This window comes from Mirounga angustirostris, unplaced genomic scaffold (genome assembly GCF_029215605.1).
Source record: "Mirounga angustirostris isolate CCGP_5_RB_7025 unplaced genomic scaffold, mMirAng1.0.hap1 SCAF_15, whole genome shotgun sequence".
NCBI classification, from domain to species: Eukaryota; Metazoa; Chordata; class Mammalia; order Carnivora; family Phocidae; genus Mirounga; species Mirounga angustirostris.
Window position 1 is genome coordinate 15,051,491 of NW_026991723.1, and position 25,034 is coordinate 15,076,524.

Sequence of the window (25,034 nt, forward strand, 5' to 3'; positions counted from 1 at the left end):
CTTAAAAAATTCAAACCAAGGGTGCCTGGGTGGCTCAGTCAGTTGAGTGACTCTTGATTTCATTCAGCTCAGGTCATGATCTCAGGGTCGTGGGATCGAGCCCCACATGGGGCTCCATGCTCAGTGTGGAGTCTGCTTCTCCCTCTCCCTCTGCTCCTCCCCCGCTCGTGTTCTCCTCTTTCTCTCTCTCTCAAATAAATAAATAAATAAATAAATTCTTTAAAAAAATTCAAACTTAACAAAAATCATGCAAGGTTGTTTTTATTAAGCTTTGTGTTTAGATTACAGCTAAGTATTTCAGGCATTGCTTCATTTGACAAGCAGACATGACATTCAAGGAAACATTTCAACAAACTCCAATGACTTCACAACTACTGCGAACAGAACATATCTACTCTGCAGCTCAAAGGTGTGTGAAGGACTTAAAGGGGTTGTTAGAGAAAGAAGCTACATGACAACTGGTCCTCTTCTATAACATGATTATCCTGGATGAGTAACTACAAGGAGAAGCACATAACTATTACGGAGCTTGGAGAGATCTCACATCAGCTCCATCCTTGTTTTACAGATAGGACTTGAGGGTCACATATCAGAAGATAAAGGATTCTTTCAGAATAAGCTACATGTCAAGTTTTCTATGTGTAGTTTTAATGCTAATATGATTAGCTTATGTTTAAAAAAAAATCAAGAAAAGAACAATTGTGTATTTAAAACCCACTACAATATATTAGTGACTATAGGAGATGCTTAGTCATTGAGGATTCTTTGCTCCATTCTTGTGGTTTCTTTATGAGTTCTTCTGAGAAATTTTCATTGTGACCGTCTTGACCTCTGTGTATTCGTGGAGACCATATTCTCCCCTAGAGAGAGGGGGAGAAACCCACAGAATTTAGCACAGCAATGCAAATGTACCATAGTCCATGATTTAGTACAAATTTGTTCTTGCCTATCTGGCTAGGGACAATGGAAAATATTTTCTGTGTACAGAAGCATTTCAAATAGTAGCCAGCCAACCGTAAGATATCTGGTCTCACATAAATCCCCCTGTGGGGAACCTTTTCAAGCCCTTTTTTTTTTTTTTGGCATTTTAAATGACTATTACATTCTGTTGATTTTCACATAAATTGTCTAGTTTTGACATCGTTCTATTTGACTATAAACAAGCTCACCACACACACACACACACACACACACATAAAAGACAGTTCAGTCCAACAAGAATCTTACCATTTCTAGTTTAGGTTCGAATACATAAGACAGATAATAGTACAAAAGGAGAAATCGTAATATATAATCACTTGAGTAGTGGAGTAAAACTATAAATTCAAGTAGAGCTTAGCTTAACATTTTTATTGTGTGTGATTGGCCCAGAAATGATAAGAGGGAATTTTCATGCTAACGTGCCCTGATACGGTTTGAAACAAAATATTTTCTAGCTATAGTTTTAACAGTATCTCTTGATTTTTGGGAAAACAAAACAAAACAAAAACCCTGATCTTTATTGTTAGAATTGGTTTGTTTGTCTTTTTGTTTGTCTGTTTTGAGAGAGAGAAGAGAGGGTTCATTGGCCCAAATTCAGACCTTTGGGCTTTTTGTGGTTTTGGGGTTTTTCTATTCATGCAACCCCTGCCATTTGCTTATATAACTCTTAAATCCAACCCAAGTGATCAAGAATTAACCTGAGTCAATCAGTTAGGATCCTGGTATCCCGTTATTGGGTTTATCGAGAGCTCCTACCAGGTTTGGAAACTGTGATTTACCATCTTTTGAAGAAATGACTAAAAGCATTGAGTTCGTTATTCTCTATATTGTTTTGATGAGAGGATTGAATTGCATGTACATAGCAGCACTCTTAAAATTATAACACTTGGGCACATGTAGGCTTACAAAGGAAAATGATCTTGATCCTTTTCTACCCCTTCCTTCTGATGCTGTAGACAGGTATGTAGAAGACATCTTTTTCTCCTGGGTAACCTAATCCTCTTAACGCTGATTATTTTCTTGGGCAATTAAGCTTCTGAAAATACCTTCTAAAAGCTTCAATGAACATGTTCTTCAAAGTAATTAAAGGACTTAGCCTCAGTTGTCTGAAACCCATTAAAGGATAATATTTTAGTAAGTATTTTATATCACAAAGTTAGATAAATTAACCCATGATTTTTGCCAATGGGCTTTCCATTGTATTTTGGGTGACATGGACACTTGAAACTCTCAGGAGAGTACTAAGTGTGATTATTGTCATACTCGGGCTGAAATAAGTCCTGCTCCTAAGTATTACCATGCATAGACATTCCTGTGTCTATGATATAACACAAACACATCCATTTGACACTTCTCTTTATCCTGCTGCTCTGTGAGTTACTGGTCCTGTACTTCTAAAATCCCTAAGGTACCAATCACCCAGGATTTTATTAGAATGCTGATTCTGTTTCACTAGGTCTGGCAAGAGGTCCAAGATTCTGTATTTCCAACAAACTTCCACTTGACACCCTTGCTTCTCACCTGGGTCCACACGGTAGTAATAAGGTCCTAGTAAGCAAGTTACATCTGTTTTTCACTCTGTACCCAGAACTGAGCCTGGTGCTACTTAAGTAGTCACGGGGATAATGTTTGCTGGACTGACTTGGCGAATATAACTGAACAAAAAAATATTCACGTGAGCTTTCTCTATAAATCCAGTAGTTTATAACACTTTCATGCTCCCCTTATTCTGCAAAGGACAGGAGGAAAGAAGTATCTTGTGAAGGTGCCAAGAACCAATTAATGCAATGGTATGTATAGTAGTAAAGTCTCCAGTGACTTATGTTAACTGAAGTGAAAACTAGTACAATTACACCAAGGAAGGAATTTCTATCATTTGACTCATTCCAGTGCCGGCACCATGATCGGAAACCCAATCCCAGGTCCGGGCACTTAGTGTTACAACCATGCTGAGATCTGTGCACCGCTATTTTTGGCTCTTTGAGGACTCTGTTCCCAACTGATCAATTATACCTTTCTATCTCTAAGGATAAATTGTAATTGAACTCTTGGGAGTCATGTAAGTTTATTGCTTCGGTAATTCTCTTTAAACATCTTGTGGCAAATGACTTGTTTTAAGTTCACCCAATTTGGTTTCAGGTAGACATTAACAGCATCCTCAGCCAGAGTTTTTGCAGTAAAAAATTACAGCCTTACTCTTCTCTTTGTGTTTATATAGATATAGAAGGAAATTATCTATATTCACATAACAGAATTTTAAGAAATTATTGATGTTTGATTCTTTTTTTTTTTTAAGATTTTATTTATTTATTTGACAGAGAGAGAGAGACAGCAAGAGAGGGAACACAAGCAGGGGGAGTGGGAGAGGGAGGAGCAGGCTTCCCGCGGAACAGGGAGCCCGATCTGGGACTCAATCCCAGGACCCCAGGATCATGACCTGAGCCGAAGGCAGATGCTTAACGACTGAGCCACCCAGGCGCCCTTGATGTTTGATTCTTATTTTTCCATTTCTCTCTCTTACTTGCTTTTCTTATGCCTCAACCTTAAAGTTGGACCAAACTGTATTCAACAAAATTGACATACTTGGTCTACTTTAGTCAATTTGTCCCTTTTGATTGTTTTATCTTCAACATTCCCAGGAAAATGTGTTAGGTAGCTGGGCCAGCCATGAGTTAACTGTCCTTCAGAATAACCCAACCTTTGTTACAGCTTTTTGTACAGTAATTAGTTCTGCAAAGGGACTCTCTAATAATGGATATTATAAAGAAAAGGAACCGGGGAATGAAAGAACCATTTGCCAAGTCCCCACCTGGTCACAGAATACTGGGGAATGGACACACAGTTTGTCACTTCACTCTCAGGAGGCTTGTTAGCATCTCCATTTTAAATAGGAGGGAACGGAGGCTCAAAACAGGCTGTGTGGCTAGCAAGAGATGGAGCTGGGATTCAAGTGTAGGTCGGCTAGTGCCCCATCATCCTTCCTCTGGGACACCATGTTCTTTTTATGAGTTGAGCTTTTGCCATTCTCTCTCCCCACCAACATTCTAAAGATATCCGTGGCTCTTCACTGCTTCCTTAACAAAATGTAAGCCAATTTTCTTGAATACAAGACTTCTTAATCTGTATCCTATTTAACTGAAATCATACTCTCCAACACCATAAATCCCCACCAGGCATCCAAATTCACGAACCCCCCAACATGCCACATGTAACCAACTGTTCAAGAACGCTTCCCTTCTCTGCTTCCTGACATCCTACATTTGTTTCATGCCCTAGATCAAGTCCTGTATTTTCTGTGAGGTCTTCTCTGACTCTGTCAGCTGCCAGTAAGTTCTTATCCACTGAGTTCCCACAAGGGTTAAAACTACAGCATCTTAAGTATGGAAAGGAGCTCATAGAGTCTCTACTTTGTTCTCCCCCTCCTGTCCCCACCCGCGATTGCTGATTGTATCTGACAGATGAAAACCGTGAGAAGTGGAGCAATTCCATGAATGTTATATTCTGGTGGTGCCCAGATTTTCTGTCCTTCGGTGCTGTGCTCTACATTTTACCTGATTTTCTACCTCCATGACTTAAGAACTCCCCGTCTATGACTGTTTACTTCATAGTGTGAGTAGGTTATTTTGCACGACTTTTTTTACAAATTTCTCCTGCCACCACAATGATATGGACGATGGGATGTGGTATTATGTATCTCGGGCTCCGAGGCCCTAATATACACAAAAATACTTAATGAACATATATTGAGGAGGATGGATCATTTTATCATTCTTCCTTTTTACTGGCTCCCCAAAGATGACTGCTTCATTGTAATTTTGCTGACTTATTTAAATGACAAAGTAGATGGCTATTTAATGTATTCATGACCTTTAGAACATGAGACTCATTTTTACTTGCTATTTACAGAATGAGCAGCTTTCCTATGTTTGATTCCATAAGGTTTGTATATGATGTGTCTTTATTCCTCATGATTTTTAAAATGTATTGATAACAAAATGACTTTTAAAATGTATTGGTAACAAAATTAACCAAATATAGTCACCACTTTCTGTGTATACATATGTATATGCACATTTTTAAAAAGTCTATATACCCAGGTTTCAAAAGCAACTTGAAGGCTTGTAAATGAATCCTCCATCTAGTCATGACTATAAAACGTGTTTTCCTTAGTCAAATTTCCTTTTCAGTTTATATTTTAGTGCAAAAATAACTAATTCGGATCGTTTAAAACTTTAGATTCCATATCAAAATATTTCATCAAATGAGAATTACTCTTCCTACACTGAGAAGCTTTTGAGATAAAGGCACTAATCTACTTAAGAGGTATATTTGAATGACTAGAGTGTTCGTACGTTTTCACACTTCCTACAGGAATCAATTTGTAGTTTTTGCTTCCCTTTTGGAAACATTTCCCAGAGAGATTACATTCTTATATACAGCAAGAAACTCTAAAAGTAGGCAATATTTCAATAACCAATGTAATGTATGGTCCCTTATGAATAGTAGGAGCTTAATATATTTCCCTTCTGCCATTACTTTTTTGCACTTAGGGGCTAAATCCAGCATTTAAGAGCTATTTGACAGTACGAATCTCCAGGAAAGAACAGAGGCAGGTTTTAATTTAAGTAGCAGCTACGGAGTGATTCGCTGGGGTGACAATCATTTTGATCAAGGAAGCATTTATCTTAATAGAAAGTTATCCTTACAGTTCTCTTCCATTTCCAGACATCTTGAATCCACCGAAGGGGCACTGGGCAGATACCACGCTATAGCAATTCACCCTGAGAAAAAAAGAAGTGTATTATAGATCATATTTAACCTAGGAAATAACTCCTGAATTTGGAATTTTAACAACCTTAACAACCCTGTTGATTTCAATATAACATACTCATTGTTATTTTTTTTTAAAGCAGTACTATAAATTAGCATGTGGAAGTATATGTATAGGTACTGCCTAGAAAGAAATAGAATGGTACAGCTCTGTGTGTGGATAGTCATTTTGGTAGTACATTGTGTCCCTGAGAAGTTGTAGTTTGAAATATAAAAGATAGTATAACCAACATGCCATAGGAGAAAGGATATGGTTTGCCAGAGAACGGGAGTTTGTTGGGTGGGTGTTCTTTTTTTTTTTTTTAAAGATTTTATTTATTTATTTGACAGAGAGATAGTGAGAGCAGGAACACAAGCAGGGGGAGTGGGAGAGAGAGAAGCAGGCTTCCTGCCGAGCAGGGAGCCCGATGTGGGACTCGATCCCAGGACCCTGGGATCATGACCTGAGCCGAAGGCAGACGCTTAACGACTGAGCCACCCAGGCGCCCAGGTGGGTGTTCTTTATTGCTTTCATAAGCCTTGTAATTCTCTTGAGGATTGTGTACATAACAGGCTAGAATCAATCATCTTTTGCAATTGTAATATGTATTACATTACTCAGTTCACTTTTTCCATTAATTCGTTTAATAAATTACTTAAATAGGACTTAGCAGGAGTTGGATTTCACTATTAGTTTATCCCTTGCCATATTTCATAAAATGTTTAAAGATGTTCTATGAACAAATATAATTACAAAAACATGAGTAATTAGAATTAAAGGAAAAATTATGATAAAAGGTCAAGACAAGGAGGAAAATTTAGAATACAGTTTTGCAGGGCATGAGCAATTTGTTTAGCTTTCAGTCTCCTGGTGGCCAAGGTGAAGAGCAAAATTTAATTACCTGTATGATTCTCATTATGTGTAAGGAGAAAAAATATTATTTGAAGGAGAAACAATGTTCTTTTAAAATATTTCCTCTCCCTTGATGTTGCTACAATAGGAGAACAACACTGTGATTTCTAGATACATTGTATTATGCATGCAAATTGGATTATGAATTTGATCCTGAGATAATATTCAGTCATTTCTTCAGTGAAAGCATTTACTATCCAAATTCCCAGAGCTCCATGTTCTCGTTGGACCACAGTTTCTTATCCAAGTCTCTCCTTCTGGAGCATAGTTCCTTAAATAAATGTATGCTTTCAAAAGACAACTTGTCTAGGTTTGTTTAATTGTTCTTCTACTACAAAACCAGATCCCTACTCTGAAATGATGGGTAAAACCCCAACAACCCTGGGATTCAATAATTATCCTGAAAACACCAAGTGGAAACTATGTCTGGGACAATGCCAGAAACAGAATTATGTTCTAGAATAAATAGCAATAAGAATATGCCTCTGTTTTAATAGCAGAGGAATTCCAGACTGGGGATTTCCACATCACTGGGCAGAATGATGTCATATGCTCAGTCCAATCCAGCAGGCATAGAACATTCCAAAGTAAAAAACCTGAAACTTGTCTTTTTATGTTAAAATGTGCAGCAAATGAGTTTGCTCTTTTGATCCTATCCTGGAAGTGAAAATATTTTCATTTAAGTAAATGGAGAACTAAGAAATATTCAGTTAGAGAAAACTATTAATTTCAAAATAATCAGCCTTGCCAATTGATTCTCCTTCCACAGCCTTTTCTTGTTATAAAGAAGGGAGGTTCCAAGCCCACGAGCCCTGGCTTTGCCCCCTTAGTACCCAGGTGATACTGAGAAAGGTATCTGGCCTCTCTAAACATATATTTTCTCCTCTGTACAATGGAAGTGATAATATTTAACCAGATTATTTCAAGGCATAAGTAAGATGATGCATAGCAGGTACTTTTTTTTTTTTAATAGAATGTCCTTCTTATAGTGGCTTCTTATAGTGGCTTATAGTCAACTAAAATTGACAAAACTTCTTATATAGTGGAAGTTTTTAGTAACTGGAGATAATATACATACATGTAATAGTAATGCTGAATCTTAATAATTTTATCATAGGAAAATTGCACTTTAATCACTAGCCCTACTGATTATTTAAGAAGAATTTGCTTGATTTTAAGTCTTGGAAAGAAAACATCCCACTATAGAAAGAATCAGGCTTTCGAGCAGTTTCTCTGTCCTGGTTGCACAAAGAATCACATGGGAGCTTTGAAAAATACTCTTTAGATAAAAACCTTTAAATAAAAGTTCACATTCAATCGCAGAGATTGATATAATTGATGGATTTGATGGTCACCACCCTAAGCCAAATCATTTTATTATTATTTTTAAAGCTCCCCAGATGACTCTAATGCACAGTCAGGGTTGAGAATCACTACTTTCGAGTCTGAAATAGGTCTGCGTCTCAGCAGCCATTTATTGTGTGAGCCTTGATCCGTGACTTAACTTCACTAAACTTTCATTTTTTTCATCGATAACTTTGACATAACAATTACACTGTTGTTATAAGGTGAAATGAGATAATGAACATAAGGAACAGAGAACAGTGCCTAGCATAGAGTATACTGACTATATGGTGACTCTCTTTTGATTGGGAAAAAAGATTCCAGAGCTACACAGTGGGGCAAGGACTGCTTGGCTGTCCCTTTTAAGGATAAATATTTTTCAGCCTCCTTGCACAGTAATGCAGGGTTGGGAAAGAAACAGCGGGCTGCTTTTCCTCAAAATTGTGAAGCCTCAGGGCACCTGGCTGGCTCAGTTGGCGGAGCATATGACTCTAGATCTCGGGGTTGTGAGCTCAAGCCCCATGTTGGGCATAGAGATCACTTAAAAATAAAAATAAATAAATAAAAGGATAAATACTTTCCATTGTCTAATGGATTTTTAACTGGAGGAGGTGTGACTGATTATCTGGAAGGAAAATCATCTTTAAATATTGACATGGACTGAGGGGACAAAGTGAGTTTCGATGGGGTAAAAATTACCAACCAAGCAGTCCGGACACTGGGGGCTGGGCAGAGGTGCAACAGTTTGAGAGGCATGGCCTTAAAGTATAAAAATCAAGAGATATAAATGAAGATACAATATAAATCAGATATAAAGCATGTATAAATCAGGTTAAAAATGAAGAGACATGTTTCTCAAAACTACTATGTTCTTCCTAATTAAGACCTTCAGACATCTCTAATAAACCCAGAATAAGAAACCGATATAAGAAATAAACATTTGCAGACATAAGAGCATCAAGTAAATATTGTCCTACTATATAATTAAATTGATTAAAGCAGAAGGTCATCTCCCTTGTATATAGCACAGTGCCAAGTACCTAAAAATTATTTAGTAACACTTATATTAGCCAAACATTAAAATATTTGGGGTAAGCAATTTAGGGGCTAGATACAGAGAAAATAACCTTCTAAAGTTCTTCCAATATAGTAGCGTTTTTGTTTTGCTCTTTGTTGTTGTTGTTTGTTTGTTTGTTTCGTTTTGGCTTTGGTTTTAAGGCAGTAACTGCTTGTCCAGCAGGCCATGTGATTCCAAATGAAAAAAATCAGTCTGAAAAAATTCAAAGTGAGGTGTGGTCCAAGATAGTAGCAAGGTTTATCCTGAACTCACCTTTCCCCATGAATGCATACATAAACAATCTGACTTTACACCTAAAGAAACCAGAAAATAAAGGAAGAATGAAGCTTAAAGTTAATAGAAGGAAGGAAGGAAGAAAGGTCTCAGTGGAATAGAGAATGGAGAGACAGTAGAAAAGATCCATAAAACTAAGAGCCTGTTCTTTAAAAAGATAAACAAAATTGACAAACCTTTAGCTAGACTTACCAAGAACAAAAGAGAGGGTTTAAATAAATAAATCAGAAATGAAAGAGAAGTTATAACCAGTACCACAAAATTAGAAAAGATCATAAGACAATACCATGGATAATTATACACCAACAAACTGGACAACTTAGAAGAAATGATTAAATTCTAAAAAAAGTGAGAATTTTCAGGACTGAATCATGAAGAAATAGAAAATCTAAATAGACCAATTACTAATAGGAAATTGTATCAGTAATCAAAAAATTCCCAACAAATGAGTTTCAGGACCAGATGGATTTATTGGTGAATTCTACAAAACATTCAAAGATTTACTACCTATCCTTCTCAAACTCTTCCAAAAATTTAAAGACAAAACTCATTTTATGAGGCCAGCATCACCCTGATACCAAAAACAGACAAGGACATGACAATAAAAGAAAATTATAGGCCAATATCCTTGATGAACACAGATGCAAAATCTCCAACAAAATATTAGCAAACCAAATTCAATGATACATTAGAAGAGTCATACATCATGATCAAGTAGGATTTATTCCAGGGATGCAAGGATGGTTCAACATCTGCAAATCAATCATCACGATCCACCACATTAACAAAATGAAAGTTAAAAATCATATGATAAGCTCAATAGATGCAGAAAAAAATTTGACAAAATTCAACATCCATTAATGATAAAAATTCTCAAAAAATGGGGATACGGGGAATATAGCTCAACATAATAAAAGCCATGTATGACAAACCCACAGCTAACATCATACTCAATGGTGAAAAGCTGAAAGTTTTTCCTTTAAGATCAGGAACAAGACAAGCATGTCCACTCTCATCATTTTTATTAAACATAATACTGGAAGTCCTAGCCAGAGCAATTAGGCACAAAAAGGAAATAAAACTATCCAAATAGGAAAAGGAGAAGTAAAACTGTCACTATATGGAACAGAATAGAGAACTCAAAAATAAACCCATACATATATGGTAATTGATTTATGACAAAAGAGGCAAGAATAGACAATGGGGAAAGGACAGTCTCTTCAATCAGTGGTGCAGGAAAAACTGGACAGCTACATGCAAAATACTGAAACTAGGTCACTTTTGTACACAATACACAAAAATAACTCAAAATAAAGACTTCAGTTTAAGACTTGAAACCATAAAGCTCTTAGAAGAAAACATAGGCAATAAGCTACTTGACGTCAGTCTTGGCAATAAATTTTTGAATCTAACCCTAAATGCAAAGGCAACAAAAGCAAAAATAAACAAGTGGGGACTACATCAAACTAAAAACTTCTGCACAGCAAAGGAAACCATTACCAAAATGAAAATACAATCTATACTGAATGGGAGAAAATATTTTCAAATCATATATCCAATGAGAGATTAATCTCCAAAATACATAAAGAACTCATACAACAAATAACCAATCAAAAAACAAAGAGTCCAATAAAAAATGAGCAGAGGATCTACATTAGACATTTTTCCAAAGAAGATATGCAGATGGCCAACAGGCCCATGAAAAGATGCTCAACATCACTCATTATCAGGGAAATGCAAATCAAAACCACCTGAGATTTTACCTCACTCCTGTCAGAATGACTAGTTTCAAAAGGATAAGAAATAATAGTGTTGGTGAGGACACAGAGAAAAGGGAACTCTCTTGTGCTGTTGGTGGATATGGAAATTGGTGCAGCCACTATGGAAAACAGTATGGAAGCCCCTCAAAAGATTAAAAATAGAACTATCATATGATCCAGCAATTCTACTTCTGGGTATTTATCCAAAGGAAATAAAAAGATATATGCACCCTATGTTCATTGCAACATTATTTGCAATAACCAAGATATGGAAACAACCTAAGTGTCCATGAACAGATGAAAGGATAAAGAAGATGTGATATATGTGTACAATGGAATATTACTTAGCCATAAAAAAAGAAGGAAATCCTTGCCATTGGTGACAACTTGGATGGACCTTGAAGGTATTATGCTAAGTAAAAGAAGTCAGAGAAAAACAGATATTGTACGATTTCACTTACATGTGGAATCTAAAAAACAAAACGTATAGATACAGAGAACAGGCTGGTGGTTGCCAGAGGGGTAGGATGTTGGGAGTGGGAGATACATGTGAAGGGGGTCAAGAGGCACAAACTTCCAGGTATAAAATAAATAAGTCATGGGGACATAATATACAGCATGGCAACTACAGTACATAATTGTGTATTGCATATTTGATAGTTGCCAAGACAGTAAATCTTAAAAGTTCTCATCACAAGAAAAAAAATTTAATTTTGGAGAGTGACTGATGATAACTAGACTTATTGTAGTGATCACTTTGCAGTGTATACAAATATCAAATTATTGTATCGTACACCTGAAAATAATACAATGTCAATACCTCAAAAATAAATAGGTAAATAAAGAACAAAGTTCAAAGTAACATGTTAATGTGATTAACGCTGAAAAGACGATATGTAGATTTGACTTACCATACTGTCCCAGCCTGCAGAGCGGAGGAAACTGTTATGGCTTTATCAATATCTTTGGTAAAGATTCCTGCTGATAAGCCATAAAGAGTATTATTTGCTCTCTTGATCACGTCATCTAAAGATTTAAACTTCATGATTTGCTGCACTGGTCCAAATATCTATACCATAAAAAAATGAATGAAATAAGTCAAAGTAACAGGTTAAAACTAAATATCTTAAATGGTATTGTGGTTTTATTCCCCTACAAACTACCATCAACTAAGATTTTACTTTGCATCTCAAAGTGTAAGAATCAAAACGGTAGCTGCTGGAATGGGAGGTTAAGATAGGCAATGGTCATGTGTTAAATTCCCTTTGGAACAAAATGGGGTAGAAATGAATAAGGTAATATTAATTTTCTTGTTGTTGGAATTAGACTTCCAAGAACTTACCACTGTGTATAAAGTCATTAACTTCACAGTTTCTTTTACATTTAAGAATATTTTATATTCTCGGGCGCCTGGGTGGCTCATTTGGTTAAGCAACTGCCTTCGGCTCAGGTCATGATCCTGGAGTCCCAGGATCGAGTCCCGCATCGGGCTCCCTGCTCAGCGGGGAGTCTGCTTCTCCCTCTGACCCTCCCCCCTCTCATGTGCTCTCTCTCATTCTTGCTTTCAAATAAATAAATAAAATCTTTAAAAAAAAAACAATAAAAAAGAATATTTTATATTCTCTCCCTAGTTTTCCACATCAAGTCACTACATAAACAGCAAACTCAAGAAAGTAATGCTTGCTCTACTGGATAAATGAATAAGTAATAATTGCTAATAATTATTTTGTTTTAAATATCAGTGTATCATCAACTGAAATACCATCTACTTTACTGGACTTAGATCTTTTTATAATCAGCCAAATTAGCTGAAACAACATGAATTTTTGTTCGGATTCTGTTCTTCAGCCAAATCTTAAGCGACTTACATGTACCAAGCAAAATGATCCATTACTGTAAGAGCTTAAATCCTCAACCACTAACTAAAGCATGGGTTCATTAATAATGACTATAATCATAGGATGGGAAACAAACTCCCAATTTGCTCATTCAAACCTAAATTGTTCTTTCACTTCTGCTAGATTCTCTAGTTAGCTCAGCCCAAAGTCAACTTATTCCGTATCTCATCCCCAGATGGGAGAAAAACAAGTGGGTTTTCTCTTAGAAATTAAGCTCCTGTATTATGTTTCTGTAAAACATATATTAAAATTAAGCCAAGAGGGGTCCTTCTGAGTGTTACTAAAATTTTCTGAGAAATGTAAGTTAGTGGGAGGCAAAAGTCAGAAAAGAGAGTTTTCTGGTGTTCATCACTGATCTAAGTATTGGAGTTGGGGGTTACAATTCCACAAAGGCTGAGTATAAATCCTAAGGCTGTAAATCTAATTATTGTATTGTAACCTGGGAACCAGATACATAGCAGCTATGGTAATAAGTGTGTTAATATCTTACCTAATTTTAATTGAACAAAGCACATGGTTCAAGGCTTCTTTGAGGCACCCTACTATGTATATCACAGGAACACAATAAATGTTTCCTTGATTGAATGTATTTTTTTGCCTTTATCTTTTCCCATGGCATGCAAGAACAGCAGATCCAATAAGACAAATATTTGTCAATACATGCAAAATTTACATGCAAATAAATGCAAAAAAAAATCAGTTGACAGCTGAATTGGTGTTGAGAAACTATGTTTGATTATCCATATGTATCTTTTGTTTTATTTTTCCTGTTTATTTACTGCTTGCAAATTTGATTATGCACTCTCCCCCTTGCTTGATGGCATTTTGGGAGGTAAAGAAAATAACCCTTTTAGATTCTCTATCATATCATAAACATGAAATATAAATTCACTGGATGAAAGATTATGATTCAGTACATTTGAATTGGCAGTGCCTTCTTGTTATAGTTTATTATGGGACACCTTCATAGCCCAAAGCCAGTGAATCTATCTCTGTATTTATTAAAACCCCTCTGTCCAGGGCACCTGGGTGGCTCAGTCAGTTAAGCATCTGACTCTTGATTTCAGTTCAGGTCATGATCTCAGGGTCATGAGATCGAGCCCCGTGTCAAGCTCCACACTCATTGCGGAGTCTGTCTGAATTCTCTCCCTCTCCCTCCGTCCCTCCCTCTGCTCATGTTCTCTCAAAAAATAAATCAATAAATAAAATCTTAAAAAAAATAAAACCCCTCTGTCCACGAGGTAGATTATTTATAATTCCTAAATGCAAACTAGCCTTTCCTAGTTATATAGTTATATATCATGTCTCTGGATAACATCTTCTTAATGTTAATTAGTTTGTGCTCACCAAATATTGAACAGCAATATATTTGTCTAGGAAAATTAGGAAGTGCAAGAGCTGAAAACAGGGCCAAGAGCATACGGAGGGTGAGGAGCCATGTAGGGGATGAATGTTATTTTCAAATATATGGATGGCTCTTATGCGGAAAAGGGCATAGTGCAGATATGAGGCCAACAAGCAGAACTTAAGAGGAGGGATTCATATGCAGCTAGAGGGAACTTTCTAGTGCTTAGCATTGTCCAGACACGGAAAAGTCTAAGAAATAATGAGTTACCTGTTGATGATGCTGTTTAAAGAGACACTGGCTGGCCAATGGCCAGGAGCAAACCAATGATCATAGTGGGATTGGAGAGGTGAGCTTAAGAGATCCTTCCAGTTTTATGAGGCTATAATTCTGTAACAGTAACAAGTCACTTAAGCTCTTTGGATCTCAATTACCTCATCTATAAATTTGACTTTTGGCCTGAGTTATCCATAATCTTCCTTCTAACATTAACACACTATCACTTTTTAACAGAATGGTTCCCACATGCTCCATGGGATTCTACACTGTTAGGTTAGGTGGGATTGGGTGGATAATGAAGTCAATATGAGCAACAGTAGGTCACATAGAAAGAGTGGGGAATGGTGGTCATGAGAGTTAGACTATACCTCCAGGCTGCTTAGCTGGGCGTGTGACCTAGCTCTTTCCTACTTTGGGCCTTAGGTTTTTTATCTACTACTTAGGATGATAACAAGAATCACAAATCATAGTTGACTATGCGGCTCAAAGGAGAACTCAAGATATAAAAGGCATAAAGGTACAAAAAGGTTCTAAAAAGTTTGAAATGTTCTATTCACAGGGGTAATAAAATATATATAACATGTAGGAACTGAAAACAACTACTATGTCATCATTTAGGAAAATTCTTGGACCAGAATACTATGTTTAATTTTATTTAGTTTCCAATCATTATAAGGTAACATAGGAATCATACACCTTATAAATGTTCTGAGATTTTTTATTAGAAAAAAATACCAGTCTAAATAGGTGAAAATAATAAGAGAGTATTTATCTCTGGGAAGAAAAGACTATAGGCTTTCTTCTTGTATTGGAGAAATTCTATGAGAAGAAAACAATATAATGATACTTCTCTCAAGAGGTTGTGAGAATTAAATAAGAATATTTCATGTTTATATTAAATATTTTATTTCTTTATATAAATATATTTATATACATGTATAATATACACTAAACTTTATAAAAATGAATAGGAATGTCAGAAATATAAATCTTTACATAAATAAAGCATTTATATTTATTATTTTTCATAAGAATATATTTATATTTTACACTGTTTATAAGGCACTTAGCTCTATATCTGGCACATAGTGAGCAATCACTAAATGGTTCTTATTATTAATAAAAACAACCAAACAAAACTACAGACCAATATCCCTCAAACTACAGACAAATATTAACTACAGCAAATATTCCTAAAAAGTATTAGCAAATAATATTCAGCAATACCCACAAAGAGTTATACACTATCACCAAGTGAGAATCATTCCAGAGATATAAGGCTGGTTCAGTATTCAAAAATCAGTTAATACAAGACACCACGCTGATAGAATGAAGAAAAAATACCACATAATCGTCTAAGTTGATGCAGAAAAAGCATTTGACAAAATCCATCCTCCTTTTCCTCTCAACAAATTTGGAATAGAAAGGCACTTCCAAAACCTGATTAAGGGCATTTATGAAAATCTCACAGCTAATATCATACTCAGTGACAAAGACTGAATGCTTTTCCCCTACGATAGAGAACAAAACAAAGATGCTCACTCTTGCTACTCTTATTCAACATAGTGCAGAATTTGAGCAAATGAAAAAGGCAAAAAAAGGAAATAAAAAGCATACAAATGAGAAGAGAAGGAATATAGTTGTTCCTATTTGTAATGACACCATTGTCTACATACAAATTCTCAAGGAATCTCCAAAAACCTCCTAGAATTACTGAGTTTGGCAACATCAAGAAAATATACAAAATCAGTTATAACTATTTATACTAGCAATAAGCGTATGCATACAAAAATTAAAGATTCTACTTACAATAGCTCAAAAAAATACTTAGGCATAAATTCAATAAAACATGTTTAGGACTCATATACTGAAAACTATAAAATCCTGATGAAAGAAATCAAGGAAGGTATAAATAAAGAGACAAACCATGTTCAATGACTGGTAGATTCCATACAATAAAGATGTTAATTCTCACCAAATTGATTAAGACATGTTTAACACAATTCCTCTGAAAATTCCAGCAAGATTTTTAAAAATATATATGGACAAGGTTATTCTAAAATTTATATGGAAAAACAAAGGAACTAGGTTAGCTAAAACAATTTTGAAGAAGAATGAAGTGAGAGGATTCCGTCTTCCCAATTTCATTTATTATTTTTGTTGCTCTGCAATAAAAAGGAACAAACTATCCTGAGATACAACAAGCTAGATGAATCTGTAGAAAATTAAGCTGAGTGAAAAAAAAAAAAAATCCAATCCCGAAGGGTTGCATGGAGTATGAATCCACTTATGTAAAATTCTTGAAATGACAAAATTATAGAAATGGAAAACAGATTAGTGGTTAAGGGAAAGCCTGGGCTTAAGGATAAGGGTTTATGGGAGGGTCATGGATTTGGCTATTCAAGAAACATGAGGGATTCATATGCTGATGAAATGTTCTGTGTTTTGTCTGTTTCAATGTCAACATACTTGCTGTGATATTATGCTATAGTTTTGCGAGATGTTGCCATTTGTACGAAACTGGGTAAAAAGCAAGGGAATCTGTCTGCATTCTTTCTCATAACAACAGTTGAATCTACAATTATCACAAACTAAGTTTAATTGAAAAAAAAATCTTGCATATCATGTAATCATTTTCCAATTATCTTTGAATATATTATTTCCAGAGGAGAAAAAGCAACAACGAAATGAAGTTTTCTTTTCCATTACTTTAAAGCTGCGGAAGAAGCCCCTAGAAATTGTTAAGCATCCTGATCTGTCTTTGGCTGGAAATTCTTGGCTGGCCTCATGACTTCCTTACTATTTTTAGTCTTGATTACAAATAGACATTTATCAGTAACAGAAATGAAAAGTAACATTCACCAAGAAAGATGTTAAAAGAACTGAGGATTTTATTTTATAAAGATTTATTCATTTATTTATTTTAGAGAGAGTGCATGTGTGTGTGAGCTGAGAAGGGAGGCAGAGGGGGAGTGAAAGGGACAAGAAGACTCCATGCTGAGTGTGGAGCCCGTTGCGGGGTTCGATCTCATGACCCTGAGATCATGACCTGAGCCAAAACCAGGAGTGGGATGCTCAACCAACTGAGCCACGCAGACTCCCCAAGAACTGAAAATTTTAAAGGGAGGCTTTGTACACACACATAGAGAACATATGGCAACAAAGGGAACAGAGCAGAATGAAAGTATTTACCTCCTCTTTGGCAATGCGCATGTCGTCTGTAACGTTAGAGAAGACCGTGGGCTGGATGAAGTAGCCTTTATTCCCCCATGGGCCTCCACCGCACTCCAGTTTGGCCCCTTCTTTCTTCCCACTCTCAATGAGGTCAAGTATTTTTTCATATTGTTCCTTATCAATCTGTAGGAAAAATATCACATGGAAAGGGAAATAAATGAATAAAGTAAGTTTATAAGGGTAATATATTGCCCAGCCTGTTAATGAGGGATTCAAAATGCTAGAGGATTGTTACTGAGTGAAATCTTCCATCAAAACAGCCGACAGAGGCTCAGATTCATTCTGTGTTTATTCTCCTGACTTTTCTAGAAAGAACACTTACAGGTAAATATTTGTATTCAGCATTTGCTTTACCATTACGTAAGCAAAGCACATCAGCCCTGCGAACAAATGTAAACATCTTCACACTACTGTCATTTATTTTCACTGGGAAAAAAATGCCTGTTAACAGTCAAACACACTTGAAAACTATAGTCCTAACTGAAATAAAGAGGAAAAGGAGAAGAGAACTTTGATACTGGGTTTAATGAAATTTGGCAGTTGGAAAGCAGATGCTTTAGGGCTTTGAAGACCCCTAGACTTCTGTTTGCTCCTCGTTCCTGACAACCTCCTCTGGCCGGATACACGCTGACCACAGCCTGGGCATCCTCCCGTCCAGGTCCCCGTGGGGCAGTCTCAGTAGGTCGATCCCAGTTTCTAGCCTGTCCTATTAGCATCTCGCTTCATCACAGAGACTACCTCTAAAAACATGACAAGAATGACAGGGCCTGAATGGTTTGTTAAGCAGTATTTTTTATAAGGAAAAAAAGCAAAAACAAAAGCAAACCTAACTCGAGTTTGGGCTGGGATACCCAGAGCACACATCTTCCCCCCATGCACTGGAATTGGGGTTATGTATTGTCTCAATTGTCTCAATTTTGGGAGGCTGAAAAACTTAGTGATTTTTGGACTCCAAAATCGCTGGTCAAGACTGCCCTGTCTCAGGTGTGGCCGGGGTTAAGTTTTAAAGGAAAAAGATTGAAGATCCAGGAGTTAAGGTGAAGGGCCTCTTGCCAGTTCAGCCTGTCTTTTCTCACTACTTAGAAAGTGTTGCTCTTTATCTTCTTCTTTGACTCTGCAATCTTCCTCATCTTCCAAATCCCAGAAAAAGGTCACAAACTAACTGCACACAGCCCAGCTCCCATATCCAATGAGATTAAGTGCTATTTGAAACCAGAAACCGTTTTCTAAAATTTGGCACAATATTTGGTACAATGTTGCTCAGTCCTCCTTTGTGCATGATATTTAAATGAATATTTCAAAGGGAAACGTTCCTTCATTTCCGGCAGATCAAGGAAGTTGTAATGTTGGTTTAATAACTGTTGGTTTGATATTTAAATTGCTGCCTAGTATTTACTACAGCCAGACTAAGGGGTGGTGTTAGTTCTGTCTGGTTAAAATACTCAGGTTTCCAGCAACTAGCCAAGGATCCATGTATCTCCATGCAAAGCTTCTCTGGCCTCTTCCAAAGTATTAATCTCACTATGGCCTCAAAAAATCATGATTTTGGAGTGTTTCATTTTAAGATGTATTCCCTAAGTCATAACTTGTACCCGCCTGTGACCAGAGTGGATATTTGGGGACAGTCCTAGTCTTGCTTATGCACTGGGAGGTAAAGGCGGGAAGAATTTGTTTGCTGGAAAACTTAGATGGTCAATAACTTCTAAGAATACAGGAATTCATAGAGTAGGGTCTGGCTACTGACAATGTGGTTCTCTAGCCAGCCACTCTAGTGTTCCTTGGTGGCAAAATGCATTTCTTAGGCCTCACCGGAGACCTACTGCATCAGAATTCGCATTTTTAATGAGATTCTCAGGTGATTCAAATGCACAGGAAAGACTGAGAGCCTTGCACCAGAGTTTAGGCCTAGGGATGGAAGTTTTCAGTCATACCTAGGGACATACTCAGTGTAGTCTGGCTAATTTTGCTTCACCATAAATACAAATCTTCCTCAGAAGGTTTCAGATTGGCCATACCTGAATTTGGCTTTCCTTTTGGCCCTCAGGAACTTCTCAGTAAGGCTAGGATGTAGCAGGGGCTCTTTAATTGTGATGGACCATTAGCTCATGGGCTAGTCTATGAGACGTAATAGGGCATGGCATTGTAAGAGTCTCAAAGTATACATTTTGATGTGTTTGAATGTGCAAATTATTTAATTCCTTAGGGTTGATGGGTTGAGAAAGAAAGTTTGAGAAATGACACTGAAACATCCTTTAAATCATTTGGAAACCAAAGATCAACAAGAGCAATGAGAGCGGATATATGAAGTTATTGATCTGTGATAGTAATTGTCACCATAGGTATAAATGGAAGCATGCAATTTTCATTTACTCAACAGACATTTGGGCACATACTGTGAACCAGGCACTCAGATGCTTTGTATAGATTATTGCATTTCACTGTGCACTGACCCTGCAAGATTGGTGTTACTACTTCCACTTTACAGATGAGAAAACAGAGCCTCAGGGAAGTTAGATTTTAAATCCAGCCTCTATTTTGAAAGTCCATGTCTCTGCATTAGGACAAGATGCAACTTCTGATAATGTTATAACCTTTGATGTGGGTTATGAAATCAAATTGGAAAATCACTTTACCAATGAAAAAATATAAAATATAATGTGATTAAGATAAAACAACATATTACTTCATTTACCAGCTGAGTTATTTGAGGGCTTTTAGGTTTTAATATTTGGCATTGCCTAAATCCTAAGGTTTTCCTACTTGGCTATCTTGGCATGGGCAGAAAAAGCCAAGTTAGCCTTTTAACTCTTCCAGACTGTAAACTCCATGAGGTCAGGTAGCATATCCTCCTTGTTCCTTTGGGCATTGTCAGGTACTTATCCCAGGATTTAGCTTTCTTTAACACTGGGAGTTAGATTCATTGCTTTTTTTTTTTTTTTTTGAAACACCGAACTGATACAGTATTGTCACCTAGGAAGATCTATGGTAATGAAACAATCTTATTCAATAAAAAGCAAATCTAGAGAGGACACTTTATTCTTGTCCCCTGTGAATGCTATTCCTTCTTTTGTATACTCACTTGAGGGCCTTGATTGACTCCTGGGGCCAGAGGATTTCCAAGGACATAGTTTTTAGCCCGTTCAACACTCCGTCGGACAAACTCATCGTAAATCGATTCTTCCACAAAAAGCCTGGATGCAGCTATACAACATTGGCCTTGGTGGTAGAATAACCCCTGGTGTGCAAATTCAACGGCATTGTCCACTGCAAAGAAGATACTCACATTGAAGAAGAGATTTTTTTTTTTAAAGATTACATATTTGTATACATCGCTCTCAGAGGCAATAGGATGCTATAGAAAAATTATGAGTTGCACAGTCAGATGTAGATTCAATACACCCCACCTCTTATCAGCCAGGTGACAAATTAACCTTTCTAATCCTTTATTTAATATGGAAATGATAGCCACAAATATAGAATCTGAAAAAATTAATATAGACACTACCAAGAATATAGAAAGTGTCATAAGATCCTATCCCACTGCAAATGATTTTTAGATATTTTTATTTTAGAGAGAGAAAGAGAGAGCGCATGCACATGGGGGGAGGGGCAGAGGGAGAGAATCTCAAGCAGACTCCCTGCTGAGCATGGAGCCTGACCTGGGGCTTGATACCAGGACCCTGAGATCATGACCTGAGGCGAAACCAAGAGTGGACACTTAACTGACTGAACCACCCAGGCACCCCTACACATGATTTTTATAAAAATCTCTGTTTATAATTAGTTAGATGACTGAATATCTCAGGTCTCAGATTTTAACTAAATGACAAGGAAAACATGAACTATCTATTTTTTTCCCACTTTTAAAAAGGTGAATTTTATGGTATCTAAACTGTTTTTCAATCGAGGTGTTACAAAACAAAACAAAAAAGGTTAGAAAAGTTTATTTCCATCCCTGGGTTGTGGTCTCTCTGAGGACAGGAAAGAAATATTGTTAATCTGGGTTATTCCAAAGGCTAGTACAGTGCCAGGATAGTATCTCATATTCCCATTTCTTTCTTTCTTTCTTTCTTTCTTTCTTTCTTTCTTTCTTTCTTTCTTTCTTTCTTTCTTTCTTTCTTTCTTTCTTTCTTCTTTCTTTCTTTCTCTTTCTTTCTTTCTTTCTTTCTTTCTTTCTTTCTTTCTTTCTTTCTTTCTTTCTTTCATTATTTGTTTATTTGATGTAGTGTTCCATGATTCATTGGGAAACATGAACTATCTATTGCATTAAATAATTTAAAAATATTTTTAGACACCCTGATCAATAGGAAAAATGATATTTCTGAAAAAAAAATTAATATTCAAAATCACTCACCCACCTTGACAGCCCTGTTCCAGGAAAAACATTTTCCAACTTTATTTAAAATATGCCATATTATTTCATATATGCCTATAAAATCTTCTTATCTACATATGTGAGATGGTAGAATGGGGCTTGAAAGGGAAAAATAGGTTGTCATCACTAAATCCTAAACAACCTGAGGTTTTCTCTGCATTTTAATTTTTTAAATGGTGGAGATTTAATTCAACATTATAGCAATTGAGTATTGTGATATTTACTTTGTGAACTAACCGCACCTACTTAAGTTGTAGTGGAAACAGTTTCTAGAGAGGTTTGGTAAAAATCAGGACTCTTATCATATTTGTGGAATATATAATAAGGCAGTGTGTTCTGAAAAGCTTCGGCTAAGATCACACTCAGCCATTTCTGTTTATTACCTTATGCTACAGCTATCAAAGAAAGAGCTAGATGAATGCTTGACAATCCATTTCTGCTGACTGACTCCCACTTAGAATAGAATTGTGGGATTCTACTCGATAATACAATCAGAATGAACCAGGGATATTGTATAGGGGAGTCACATCATAATTATAGATGGAATATATGTAAATTCGACCACACGAGCTAGGAAAAAAGGGAGAGAAACTCCTTAAATGCTAAGTGTTATTCTCTTCTGACCCTTTCATTCAATGTGTGTATGACCCAGAGCGAAGGGAAATGACAAATGTGAAATTTGCCATCTCTCTAGTTGGTCCCAGTCCAACATAACTGGGGGTATGTCACCATGCCTAACCCAATGCTAATATTTACAGGCATGGAATTAAAAAAAAAATACACCACAGCTCCCAAGTGCAAGACAGTTGGTTGCCTAGAGTTCAGCTGCGAAAATGGCAATCTATTCCACTCCAGGAAGAAAGAGTGTCTGCATTAGACTCGTCTAGGTGTGACACATTAGGACATTTTGAGAGATTTTTCAAGAGTCATTCTAGGTTCTGGTTAATGCCTTACATTTTGATGTTAGAAGCAAACCCTTTTATAAACTTCAAGGTCACCGTCCGGCATTGCCAGACACCACGATGAGGGGTGAAAAGTTAAGAGTGGCCCTCACTCACAGTCGGCATCAGCAAACACAATGCAGGGGCTCTTTCCACCAAGCTCCAGGGTCACCCTCTTCAGATTGCTTTTCCCCGCAGCTTCTTTGATCATCTTGCCAACCTGGAATGGAGCATTACAGAGGAGGAGGCTGAATCTGCTCTCCTGAACGCGGGTTTATTTAGCATTTTAAATGTATATGAGGTTTGTGCCATAGTTAAATTCCAGTGGGGAGAAACATTAAATGGCTTTTCTCAAGATTTGGCGCCTTCAGATATCAAAGGCTCCTCCACCCGAGCATAAACATAATGAATCAGAAAAACACTCATGAGAACAGATACATAGAAAATGACAGCTGATCTTGACAGACAGAACTGGGCAGGAGGTATTTTTCGTTTTAATCAGAACTTCATCTTTCTATTATGGACTGGACATATCACGATCCAACCATCACTTATCTACTTGACTTTTCATCCCTCTACTGAAATCCAGAGAACTCTATCCAAGCTGGCATATTTATTGCCCCCTAAACCTCATCTCTGTTTCTCATTATATGCCCACCCTGACCTGGGCCGCCCCCAATCCCAGCCTTCCTTGAGGTCCGGCTGATACCTGAACTCTTCTTTGAAGCTTGCTCTGTTGACTCTAGGCAGACATGACTTTTTCTTCCTCTTATTCCCACCCCCCCACACCCCATAGAACCCTCATTAGAACAGTTTCAGAGTCTCCCTTGGATTGTATTATTTGTAAACACATCAATTTCCCAAACAGATATCACCCCCTTGGTGGCAGTGATAAAGTCCTATCATTGCATACTTCTCAGCACTCTCTGTCACAGTGGGGGTTTGTTGAACTACGGTTGGTTGCCAGGTCTCTCTCTCTCTCCCCCCACCTCCCTCCCTCCGTTCCTCCCTTCCTCTCTCTCCCCACAACTTCGAACTGTGGAGCTAGAAAAAAGAAATTGGATCTGTGCTCTGTGCTGTTGGAATCCTACTGTTCTGGCTTCTTCTTTAATGCTAGTTGCCCCTCTTCAGAGAAAGACATTGTTTTCATTTTTTCCTTTGTGGCTCCCATCCCATCAAGATTATTTTCTGTAGTTGTTTTATTTTTCCATCTCTAAGACCTGGCCTGCTTTATAACTATTTCCTCTTTACTATTTTTATTGAAGTCCTAATGTCCTAAATGATCTTTGCTTTTCTTTTTGAAAGATGATTCATTTTATCTTGCTTCTGGGTTGTTTTTTTTTTTTTTTCCCTATTTGACACATCAGATTTTAATAAAAAGTTTCTATCCCAACTGAACAAAAGATAAGTAGGTGCTTGCTGAGCATATGTTTGAATTTTATGTGCTTATTGAACTGACTGCTACCATGCCTTACAGAGCAGAGCAATAATTAAGCTGCCAATGTTTTTATCTTATTTAAAGATGTCAGGTGCTAAATCAAATCCTTTAATATAGGTTAATAAAAAGAAACTGAGAAGAGACTTGCGGTGGGGAAATCCTATCTGAAATTTTTCTTATATGCCATTTTCCTTCCACAATATACTTCTTTTTAAATTTTCATTTACAGTGATTAAGAATTTTTTATTTCCTACATTCTTTCCTTTTCCTCCTTTGAATTCTCCAAATTCTTTCTTCATCTTTTTTTTTTTAACTTAGAAATATTTACTGGAGAAACTTTGTTAGATAATTTGTGTCTCAGGGAAG

General features: G+C 36.7%; 1 protein-coding gene across 1 annotated transcript in view; it reads right to left on the bottom strand.

The window, feature by feature from the left end:
* Positions 1-245: 245 nt before the first annotated feature.
* ALDH1A1 (aldehyde dehydrogenase 1 family member A1) overlaps positions 246-25,034 on the bottom strand; it is a 55,121-nt gene continuing 30,332 nt past the window's right edge. Inside the window, exons 8-13 of the mRNA XM_045882255.2 lie at positions 23,348-23,450; positions 20,994-21,178; positions 17,873-18,037; positions 12,070-12,227; positions 5,688-5,762; positions 246-860 (exon numbers count right to left, since the gene is read on the bottom strand). Coding sequence (XP_045738211.1) covers positions 788-860; positions 5,688-5,762; positions 12,070-12,227; positions 17,873-18,037; positions 20,994-21,178; positions 23,348-23,450 — 759 coding nt within the window. The 3' untranslated portion in view covers positions 246-787. The remainder of the gene's footprint in view (positions 861-5,687; positions 5,763-12,069; positions 12,228-17,872; positions 18,038-20,993; positions 21,179-23,347; positions 23,451-25,034) is intronic.